The sequence below is a fragment of the Haliaeetus albicilla genome, chromosome 15 (assembly GCF_947461875.1).
Source record: "Haliaeetus albicilla chromosome 15, bHalAlb1.1, whole genome shotgun sequence".
NCBI lineage: Eukaryota > Metazoa > Chordata > Aves > Accipitriformes > Accipitridae > Haliaeetus > Haliaeetus albicilla.
Genome location: NC_091497.1, coordinates 33836277 through 33848363, shown reverse-complemented (window position 1 = coordinate 33848363; position 12087 = coordinate 33836277). Strand labels below are relative to the sequence as shown.

General features: G+C 38.1%; 1 protein-coding gene across 1 annotated transcript in view; it reads left to right on the top strand.

The window, feature by feature from the left end:
* The window catches only part of KPNA3 (karyopherin subunit alpha 3), a 53066-nt gene extending 41680 nt beyond the window's left edge, over positions 1-11386 (top strand). Inside the window, exons 11-17 of the mRNA XM_069802734.1 lie at positions 1380-1511; positions 2683-2811; positions 4490-4594; positions 4730-4801; positions 4904-5066; positions 6004-6098; positions 8641-11386. Of these exons, the coding sequence (XP_069658835.1) occupies positions 1380-1511; positions 2683-2811; positions 4490-4594; positions 4730-4801; positions 4904-5066; positions 6004-6098; positions 8641-8739 (795 nt within the window). The 3' untranslated portion in view covers positions 8740-11386. The remainder of the gene's footprint in view (positions 1-1379; positions 1512-2682; positions 2812-4489; positions 4595-4729; positions 4802-4903; positions 5067-6003; positions 6099-8640) is intronic.
* The last annotated feature ends 701 nt before the right edge of the window (positions 11387-12087 follow it).

Below are 12087 nucleotides of genomic sequence, written 5' to 3'. Positions count from 1 at the left end.
TCTTTTTGATCCTGAGAGTCAGGTGCTAGTTTGGAGGTACCAGTCTGGTCCCAGCCTCTCTGTACTGGAGCAGCAAACCTATGTTTGGAGATGAGTCAGTGATGCAGGTAGGTCAGCCAACAGTCCTGTGAGCGCTTCTGGCGGCTGCTGCTCTGGTCACCAACAGGGCTGTGGGGCAGCAAACTGGTGAGGCACCATCTCTCACTGCTTCTGCTGCGATACTGGCTCCACTGCAGCACGTTCTGCTGTCCCTGTGGCATTAGCAGGTGAGGGCAGCAGCAGGCTGTGTCAAGAAAGCGTTAGGTCTGTGCTGTCTGGTCCCTGGAGCTGGGTGGAAGCAGCCTGTGGGTCAGGACTTTAAAGTCCTTCCTACGTTTCAGTACTGTATTATTTAGCTGTCTTGATAGATGGAAATTTTAAACGGGTATCTGTTTTAAAAGTAGAGTAGATCTAGGTACCTCAACAGATTATGTCCTCAGTGGGGTCCAGACTTCTCTTCCTGCAGTTCCTAACATCATCTCTATGTGATGCGATATCCCTCTTTCTGCTGGCTTTGTTTCTGCTTCAGATACTACCTTTCAATGACTGTAACTTTTGTACCTTTCTTTTTTTTGAGGGCTCTCAAATCACCCTTATCAAGGCATCAGTGACTTAGTCTTTATTTTCTTTAAGATACTAAGATTGCCCTGCATGGTAGTCATTTTTCTGTGGGTTTTTGCTTTGCTTGAACAGTTGCCACCTTACAATAGTTGCTAGTCCTTTAGTTGGTAGAGGAACTCCTTTCCTTTGCTGTGGATTTTTAATCTCAATATGAAGGCAGAAAAAGGCATACATCCAGAATAGTTTGCAGTTTCACTTTGGAACTGCACTGTGGATCAGAAATGCCAAGGTGTAGACAGATTAGAGACTAAGGGAATTTACATGTTCCATAATCAAAAGATAGCACAGCTAACAAATTATAGCAGTGCTAGGAGGCCGGGTTGGTATTTTCTTCAGAAAGTTACTAGCACAACTACTTATCTGAGCTGGTTGTCTATCTTTGAAATGGAAATCAAGCCTAACAGTTTACCGTTGTGAGATGATATATGCTGTCACTTTATGCACCAAAATGTGGTATTTACTTTAAAAAAAAATTGGGAGAGGACATATAGAAATTACTATTATGGAACAAATGGCCCTGTTTTTCATAGTTGTACATAATAATCTAAGATTTTACTAATTGGGTCTTGTCATAATCATGTTTGAGTTTTTCCTGTAACTAAATTGCATGCTCTTCCCACCCCCACCCCCAAACATGTGGAATGTTGATCACTAAATTAAGCCTCCATTATATGGATTTTACTGTTCAATATGTAAATCATGTTCTTTCCAATTTGTAGATTCTTGTGGACACTGTTTGGGCTTTGTCGTACTTAACAGATGGTGGAAACGAACAGATACAAATGGTGATTGATTCAGGAGTTGTACCTTTTCTAGTTCCCCTTCTGAGTCACCAGGAGGTTAAAGTTCAAGTAAGTCTGGTTCAGTTGCTATTGAATAGTCCTTTGTAAGCTATTTTCTAAAAAAAGTGTCTTAGAGTATTTATTAGTGGAGTACTGAGATGAGCATTTATAGCTACGTTTGTTGCAGGTAAAACCGAACAAAAAATGTTACCTACCCTGGGGAAAAAAGATCATTAAAATGAAAGAAAACTCAAACAAAACAGTTCTAATGTAGGTTTAAGTAAAGTGACAGGTTAAACATTAACTTCCATTGTATGATTACCAGAGCTGCCTTCCTTTTGTAGTCCTAAAATACTTAATGACAACAGATTTTACATCAGAATTCAAGTTATATGTGCTCTTTACTGCTGCTGCATACACGGTTGTGCATATTCTGTCTGAATAGCTCATGGGAATCAATATTTGGGGACCTTTTGAATGTTAAAATATTTGCAGTTGCTGAGTCCTTTTAGTAATTTTCTAATTAGCTACAAAAGGTAGGTTAACTGAGCTTGTTTGATTAACTTCAAAGACAAAGGGAATCTGAAAGTTAGTTAATGTATGCTTAGTTTTTATGAACCAACTGTTGTAATTGGGAGCTTTTTTACATATCTGTTGCATTTGTTGTGTTTGTTTAGTTTGTACTTTGGATGAGATGTGGCTGTCTTGAAATTTGTCAGACCAGTTCACTTGATGAAAAGGAGTGCCTCCAGTATTCTGTCACTTGTAGAGCATTTACTAACCAATACATAAAGATATAAAGTCCATTTCTGAAAGTCAACTGAGAGTCAGTAAGAAGAAAAGTAGTTGTGGGTTTTTTAATTCTGTAGTGGAGAGCCGAATGGAGAAGTAAGCAACCTTGGCAGACATAGTCAAAGCCTAGAAACAGTTAATGTAATTGCAACTTGGATTAGATACATGATGAATTAACTTTTCTGTTGTTTCAATATTCTTGTAATTTCTAATCTTTACACTTTTTGAGTTGAGCTGCAGTGCATCTATTCAGTAAAATGCTGTACTGTGTGTTTCTCTTGTGATGAAACTACCCGTTTTTATGATGTAGCTCAGAGGATGAAGTGGTAAATTGTATTTTGCAAAGTGTTTTTATAAAGAGACGTCTTTAAATGAGCTTTGTTTTAGCATAAGTAACAGCAATGTCTTTAACATGCAATTTTTTTTCCTTTCCTCTTTGGATATTCAGACAGCAGCACTGAGAGCAGTAGGCAACATAGTAACTGGTACTGATGAACAGACACAAGTTGTTCTCAATTGTGATGTTTTGTCTTATTTCCCAAATCTCCTGACGCATCCAAAAGAGAAGATAAACAAGGTATGATTTGTTTCTTCCTAACTTAATCTTTTTGTTTAAGAAATAAAACAGTAGTCTGTAGAATACTACAGAAGAATTTCTTATAGCCATTATTTCCAGCATGCGAGCAATTTTGTATAAAGACACAGCCTTTGAGGCTTGGTGCTTAATTAGGGCTAAAGCCAAACAGCCAAAATGAGGATCCATGCACTGGTGCTGATGTCTAGTGCTTTTTGGGAGGACTGATGGTTTTTGCTTTGGAGTGTGATACTTTTTTTTCATTTTTGAAGTGAGTAACTGGCTAACTTGTATTATAGTTTTTCATAACTAAAGAATATTACTTTTGGTTGAGTCCAGTAAGTGGACTGATCCAGTTTTTCCACTCCACCTTTTCATAGTGGAGTTTGTTCTCTTGTCCATCTTCACCTTCAAGGAAGTAGGGAGTACCACTGTCCTTTTCTGAAAACTGTCCCTGCATTTCCTCTCCTTCCTTTTGGCAGAGGTAACTTTGCTGCTGCAAGGACTGGATGGAATAGGGAGAGTTTGATGAAAGTAAGTCATCAGTGCCCTCTTTTCCAGAGCTGTAGTTCGTGTTATTTGCATTTTTTTTTTTAATCATTGTGCCATCTTCCACTGCAGACATGGGGCTGGCTGAGGAGGAAGCTTATGTGATTCCCCCACGTAGTATACCATTGAGGGGAAAACTATTTGTGAGGAAACTCTGTTTCTTCAGGCCCTGTAAACTGTCAAGAGCTCTGTAGGAAGTTATCTGACAGTTCAAACTGCTGTGATTTGTTTCTGCCTGCCCTTCTAGCTCTCACAAAAGAATGATGAAGAGCTTATTTTTGTATAAGGAGAGTCTAGAAATGCTTTAAGTGGATGTTGTGAGGGGCAAATACAAATAAAAGCAAGATACACATCCCTGAAAAATGGAACCTGTTACTTTTTTTTCCTGCAGTACTTCATAAATGGCTGCTTGCCACATCTGTTTGTCTTTTACTTAAGATTGGAGCCTTTGTAAGATGTTCTGGATTTCCTTGACAAGTATCCCCCTTTGTAACCTGGAATTTGTAACTGCCATTAGCTCGATGTTAGCTGTGTTGATGAACCACCTGAAGGAAGTAACTGCTGAGGAAAGTCTCAGGATTGAGAGTCCTGTCTGATACTTGAATGAGCTTTGTGAGCTCCACTTCATGTTTCAGGAAGAAAATGGGAGCTGGAGTTGGTCTTCCTTGTATCAGCACAGAAAGCTACTACCGAGCTGTCAGTAGTACGATTGCAGGATAAGTCCTTTTTAATATGAGGTTTTACCAGTTTTCCTATTTTCTTTGCAAAACTGATGGAAAGTTTAAAACATGGCTGTGACTCCAGCATCACAAAGTGGATGTAAGGTTTAGGTCAGTATTGCTCCTGATGTATGGAGACACTACTTGTGTAAGTAATAATCTGGCCCCGTGAATTCATGATATCAGTTTTACATAGATCTCCTGCATGTTTTGCTTTCACAGTGCAATAAAAGTTTGTGTGGTAGAAGTGCTATTGGGGAAGAAACCTGGAGGTTCTGTTTAGTGATTGGTCATGATATGATTTTAGGGTTTGAGTTTGTTTTGTTTAGTTTGGTTGGGGTTTGGTTGGTTTTTTTTTCATCTGTTGACTAGTTTTTAAAAGGTTTTTGCTTTTTTGTTTTGTCCAATTGTAGGAAGCAGTTTGGTTCCTTTCCAATATCACAGCAGGAAACCAGCAACAAGTTCAGGCTGTAATAGATGCTGGGCTAATCCCTATGATCATACACCAGCTGGCTAAGGTCAGTCAAACTATCAGCTATGCAAGTTGTCATCCTCTTTTTATAAATCTGACACGAGGAGTCTGTGATTTTTAATAATAAGCTTGACAGATGTTTCCATGCTGATTTTAATGAGCTATTAATTTTGTTTTTCAGGGGGACTTTGGAACACAAAAGGAAGCTGCTTGGGCAATTAGCAATTTGACAATAAGTGGGAGAAAAGATCAGGTATGTGTAGTGGGATTTCAAACTGTCACTAAAACGTTGCACATGCAGTCATTTGTAAGAAGCACAATGTTGAAAGCACTTTTTTTTTTTTTAATTATTTAGGTTGAATACCTTGTACAGCAAAATGTAATCCCACCATTCTGCAATCTACTCTCAGTAAAGGATTCTCAAGTGGTACAGGTGGTGCTGGATGGTCTGAAAAACATCCTGATAATGGCTGGTGATGAGGCTAGCACAATAGCTGAAATTATAGAAGAGTGTGGAGGTAAGAGTTTATTAGGCTTTTAAAAAATTTAATTTGCTGGATGTTATTCTGTGTTCCCCTTGCTACTGTTGATATTTACTACAGCATTTTTTTACCATGGGCTATCTGAATAGGCAAGTGAGACTTTTGTAATGAGAGAAATTACTTTTTTTCTGTTTAGTTCAGTATAGAGATAGTCATGTTGGAGGCAGTTGTTGAAAAAGCTTTCTGTAGCTTAGGTATTTTTTAGGTTTAAATAAGAATTGTACTTCATTTGATTATTGCATATACTTTGTTCTGTGGTAAAACACACAATTCTTTCTTTAGTTCATTGCCTTGGAAGCAGTTGTTAGGATCCTCATTTCATTACAGACCAAAGCAGGATAAGGAGTCTTTTGGATATTGTAATCCAAGTTTTAACACATGCTAATTAATGTATTATAGTAAGATAGCAGTAAAGGGGTGTTGAAGAATGTACTACACTGGAAGTTTTTCCTTGTGTTATTCCCTATCCAATTTGAGAATGGGACTGGTGTTTTAAGCTGCTCTTGGTGTGAGGCTTTGTTGCCTTTTTGTTTTAAACTCGTATGCAACACACAAATGTAGCCGCTTCCTTTTGGTGATATACAGAAAGCACAATGACTGAAACAAAAGCTATGTAGTAGACAGAAGTCATCGTAAAAAAAATTAAATAGAGTGTTTTATCTAAAAAGAGAGAAGATTCCATTATCCCTTGTTCATAAAATGGGATATTCCATGGCATGCAAAGATTCACAAACTACTTTTCTTTCCTCCAGGAGGCCAAGATAGCTACTGTGTAGGTAATATTTGAAAATTGAGCTACATCTTTTCTAGTGTGTTTCAGTAGTAATGTTTCATAATTTTTCTTAATTTTTTCAAAGTAGTCGGTAACTGCAGGTTAAACTTCTAAAACTCTTCTTCATTTTCTTTTCTTCAGGGTTAGAGAAAATCGAAGCCTTGCAACAGCATGAGAATGAAGACATTTATAAACTAGCGTTTGAAATCATAGATCAATATTTCTCTGGTGATGATGTAAGTATGCTAAAGATTGAAGAGTACATGTGCTGTGCTGTTAGCTTAGTAAGTACATTGTCATTGTTCCTCAGTTCCAATTGTCATGAACATAGGTTATCTGGGAAGTTGGTTTTCCTGCTCCTTTTTCAGTACAGCTTCCCTTAACTGAAAGTCTTTGAAGAGTTTCTCAATACCAAGAATTTTCTTTAGCAACATCAAGATGACTGCTGTGGTTTTGCCTAATAAATTGATTGACGCTGACCTAATTTTGTCACACTGACATGTAAATTGACATGCAATTACTTGTGATTAGAATCTAAACAGTTGTCTGGCTCTCCTTTTTATTACTTTCTCATACATCAGTCTTTGGAGGGGGGCAGTGGGTCCTTACTTGGAGTTAGATTACTGTATTTCAGCTCTGTAATTGCTCAGTCTGGATTCTGCATTCAAAAGAGTCATCAAAACATCAAAACTGTTAACACTTTCTGCAACTGATTGATCTAGACCATCTGATACTTTGTTGCACCCTGATTAGGTATTTTGACCCCTTAGTTTCTAGCTCTTTCTGCTACTGGCTGCTTGTGAGTGCCTCAGAAGCACTTCAACAAGCAATTTGAAGACAAATAATAATTATCTTTTCTAGGCCATCCAGGGTGTCTGTAGTTCTGCAGCCTAGCAGAAATATGTCTTCAGTTCTTCTCTTAAATTGAACTCTCCAGATACCAGTTCTAACTTTAGGACTCATTAATTTTCAATTCACGGGGCCATCTTGTGATTGTGAAGTTAGTCACCAGAAGTTAAGATATGTGAAAAGTTCCCTATGCTTGTAATGATTCGGTGAGCACTGTCTAATAGTCTCCATAAGTGCTCTGAGACTTCAGTAGCTATCTGTTGGTGTGGGTGGAAAAATATCCGTTTTGAGGTTAGTACTCCCTTTGGTGCATTTACTTTTTACATAAACTAAGGCAATTTAATCTATGCCTGATTTGCTAAATTTACCTCCTTTACTCAGGAGCAAGACTTTAGATTATTGTTTATACTATTACCATGTTTTCTGGGGCTTCTGAAACTTGAAATTGTAGAAATTCCGTCATTGGGAGATAGGAGTTAAAACACAGAACCAGACAAATTTTCAGGCAGTAACTGTAAGTAGGAAAATAACCCTTGTCATTTGAGGACTGGTGAAGAAAAAAAGCAGGGGAGGGTGGGGAGGCACGGGGAATAAATCCAAATTGCCCTAGGGAGACAAGAGACTGGTTATGTTAGCCTGCTTGGCAGTGTTAAGATTGGCTGTCCAGGAGTATCATGCCTTCTGTTGCTTCAGATCTTCTGTATTCTCATGAGATGTTGGTGGCTACTAGATACCCTTTTATTGTTAATCCCATCTGCTCCTTTGCTGAGCCCTGTAAAGTGCACAGGCATGTACTTCAGGACCAGCCCTAATGGCTTCCTGACTTTATTGTCTTAAAAATGTGTGAACTTAGGTAACATTACTTTGTAGTACCCCTGCAGAAGGCAGAAGTGCTAATTTATCAACTCACAAACATTTGACAAAGCGTTCTGAAACTGGATTTGATCTTCATTTGGGCATGACGTGCCCCACTCTTCCTCCTGCAGATTGTTGCTATCACCAAAGGCCTTAATCTCTTCCTGCAATTTAGGTATTGTCACCCAAAGTAAAGAGAAACAAAGATTTTAGGTGAGTCAGTTCTGACGTCTGCACTGCTCCAAGGCCAGATGTCAGAAAGCTATTTAGACTCCACACACGAGGGCTCTTAGCTGCTTCAGAATGACACATGGTTTGAAACAAGGCATATGGTTCCTGCAGCCTGGTTTGTAGAGGTGGTGTGTTCAGAGAATAGATGCAGCTGGTGATTTGGAGGAGGTTTTAAGTTCTGTATATTGATGCTACTGACCATGTTATTTGCTGCTTCTAGAGGCAGTAAATAACTAAATTCTAACAGCTCTGAGGAAGTTGAGTGAAGTTGGATACTGATGCCTTTCATTCTATATCCATACAGTAACAAAGTACTTTGGGTTTAAAAAAAAATTCAGATTGCGCTTTTGAGAGCTATATAAAACTGCTCAAAATGAGTAATTCTAAATCCTTCAGATTCTGATAGGAGATACCAAGAACTCTTTTAAGCTTTATATAAGTATTTCTATCAGCTGCCGATAAAAATCATTTTCATGTTGAAAGAAAATGGGAGAAAGTATGAAACTAATTTTGGAATTCACTACTAGTGATTAGCCAACTCCAGAAGTACTAAAAATTGGCATCGAAAATTAAATCGCACAGCTAAAATAGCAACTGCTTTGACCAAGCAGCAACCCAGTCTCTAACCATTACAATTTTCTGTTCCCTAATGGTGTTACAACAGAGTTGATGTGTTTTCTTTTTAAACATATTTGAGGAATTGAATTGGAAAAACTGATCTAATTTTATTGCAATAATATTTAAAAAAAAAAGAAAAGATGGAACGTTTGTGAACCTCTTTTACGTATACTGAATTGTGCAGGGATTTGGCCTCTCATGTATTTTTGTTGTTGTATTTCATAGATTGATGAAGATCCCAGTCTCATTCCTGAAGCCACTCAAGGAGGTACTTACAACTTTGACCCAACAGCCAACCTTCAAACAAAAGAATTTAATTTTTAAGTTCAAAAAAGTGCAGCTTCTCTGTCCCACACCAGTATGAAGCACCACCAGATGGCTACCAAGTGAAGAAACAAAAGGCTCCAAGACACACATGCCTCTTCGTTTTGATGCTTCTAAAGCAAGCCATGTATCGGTCACTTTGCAGTTGCCAAACGTCACTATCACATGGACTGTAAATGCATATGCATGATCTCTTAAACTGTTTCAAAATTCTTTTTAACAGTCCCAACTACCTTTTTTTGCCTTTTTCCTGGTGCCACATGCTGACAACCGCAATCTGCAGTTTTGTTAAGAGTATTCCATAGTGGTGGCACATTGGCTTTCCACGGAAAAGTAGCTTCTTTGGAAAATGGTGCGCTGTGGATCAAGACACTTTGGTATGATGCGTACATTTTGGAAGACTTTACAGGGGCCCAGTTTGCTCTGAGCCTCCATCATCGTCCTCCACAAACATATTTTCATATACTTTATGTGGAAGAATAGATTCAAAAATGCAAGCCAAATGAATTTCATTGGTGAAACTGAAATAAAAGTAACTTTAAAAAAAAAAACAAAAAACAAAAAAACAAACACTTGGCAATTGATTAAACACTTAAGTTTAAAACAAACAAAAAAAACCTACTTCAGCTATCAGTAATTGATGTGTGTTCATTAACTGCCTCAGAAACCAGGGTTGGAGAATGAACTGTAGATTTGGACTGGTAAAGCTTTTGCCATTATACCTAATTTTTGAGAACAGCGAGCCCTATTTGACCACTCACTTCAGCCTGTGTGTTCCTGCTGTTTTGAAGTAATCAAATGCTGTGCATGGTATTTTACCTGAGCTACAACCTGTTATGGACTTGAACTTCTGTTTAAGCTGAAAGCAAGAGTCCCAGACTGTAGAAGAAAAAAATTCTGTCCAAAAATGTACTAGTTAAAAAGAATCTTGCTTTCAACTTTCAGTAGTCAATATATTTTGTTTTAAATTGATAATTGGATATGGTTGATTTATATTGGGTTTAAACTGTGGAGCTTTCATGTTTACTGTAATTTAGTCTTAAACTATTTTTTACTTAGTAACCAGTGCTTATGATGATGTGGTTGGCAACAAACCAGCAACTACTTAGAAGCGTCATAAAAGCTTCATTCTTGGAGTATTGGAAGAGTAATTCAGAAATTAGTCTCAAATCTTATTCACATGATTAAAAAAGATACAAACTGGCTGATGTGTGAGGCTGTATGGAAGCTGCCGTTATTCAGCATAAACCTGATGTGCAGCGCACATTAAATAACTTTACATAACGTATGTGAGGTCATTGCTTTTGGAAAATCGTCTGACCCAGTCATTTTCAAAGGGATTTTGGTATTGCTGGGGTGAAGATCGATAATTTTGCAATTCTGTAAGCTATCACACAAACTGGTTTTGTTGCTGTTGTTTACTGGGTGTAATTTCCCAATGCATTGATGTGAAGGGATAGAAAAATCTAAACTAATTTAGTTATTGGATGTGGGTTGTATTTACTGTGATGAAGATAAGGACAGATGCCATCAGAGCTTTGTGGATCAGCTGTTTTTCCACTGATGAACAACGCATAGCAGGTGTGCATTCATTAAATATATATCTGCCAAGGTGGAGCCACTTTAAAGAGTGAGTTGTCTTGTATCTCAACTGGATACAAGCGTATGTTTAAACTGCAAGATTTTTACTTGCTAGATAATCTGTTTTAATATAGTGGTTTGGCCTCTGATTATTTATAGGTTTTATAAATTTTAGAATCAATTTCTCTTTAAGGTGGCTCAGATTTTTCAACTCTTGTGCACATAAAATTGAGTTGAAGTTCATTGTGCCTTTTTTCTTTTCCCAAAAGTTGAGTTGAAGCTTCATATGGTAACTGCATCCTATTCACACACTATAGTCTAAAATCTTGAAACTGTGTGGTGTTCGCTAAAAAACTAAACAATAAAAAGTCAAAGTTAGGTAAGGTCACAAAGTTTTTGTGAAATTAAGAGTTCCAGCAGATGTTATTGTGAACAGATATTTCCCCCCTTCCAATTCAATTTAGTCTCCCTATATGCCATATAGACTGACAGATACCCTGTTCAGCCTGCACTCACTATTATCCTCGAGATTACATACAAATTGATATTAAAACAACAGTTTTCCACTACTGTGAAGATTTGATCCTTTTCTTGCACTCAATGCATTACATTAAAAGTGAACATCGGAGAACTGGGTAAGGCAGGACAAAGCGTTTGCTCAGTTCTTTCTGTTGTGACCTTATCAGCTTTTGATTGGGATTGCACCATTTCATAGTTAATAAAGGAAACAAAGTATATTGCTGCACTTTTACGTTTTCAGAACAGTGTTTAAAATTGCATTGTTTTTATTATTTTTTTAAACTATCAGTTAAAATAGACTAAAACGTTCTTTCAAAGAGGCATCTAAATGTGTTCCTAATTTTGTATATGGGCTTAGGTTTTGTAACCAATAAAAAGCTGCTATCAAATACTATAAAAAATTCAAGAACTTATTTTGAAGATGATGAAACTTCTTAGTCTTCATGGATTGACTTAGGGGGTTTTGTCTTTGACTAGGTATTCGCAGAATTCCGCATCAAAGTTTGAAGTATGTTATGAGAATGAATAAAGTAAGCTAATGCAGTCATCTCTGAAACTTGGGATGCTGTTCCAGTACGGAGTTTTATACTTTGTAAGAAGACGTTTCCCAACTGTATACCGGCGGCTGTGGTAAGTGGGCTGCAGCTGATCCATGTAACTTTTAAACAGTGACTTCAGTTTAAAGGTTCAAAGGTGCACCATGGAGTCAAGGAACTTTCACAGTTGGGGTTTTTTTTTCTACCTCCAGAAATGTCTATTCCAGGCTCCCAGTGCTGGGCTGATTGCCGATTCAGTGCTAATTTTAAGCTCAGAGTGCTGTACAAGCTGGCCCAGCTCCCTCTGCCTGGTGTGCGTTGCGGGGGGCAGTGTGTGCACCAAGAGCGTCTTTAGGCAGGAGACTGGGAGTGATGGCCAGCGTCCCTCACCTCGGGCACAAGCAACCCCACTGGGGTGCCACTTGGGGATAGACTGGAGCTGTCAGAGACTTGCGTTGTTCAGCAGCCTCCTAATTAGCACAGTCCTGCTTTAATTACGTGACAGCACCCATGGAGGAAAACCTCTTGAACTGCTTGAAGGGTGCCTGCAACTCTGGCTACGTGGGTAGGTTGGTGATGGAGATGAGCTTCCAGTGCCATATTTAAATCTTTACGAATGCTCGTCCATGGGGATATAAAGGATAAAGATTTCAAAAGAACGCAACTCCCATTTCCAAAGGCTGGTTCCTTCAGCTTTCAGTTGACAAAATGA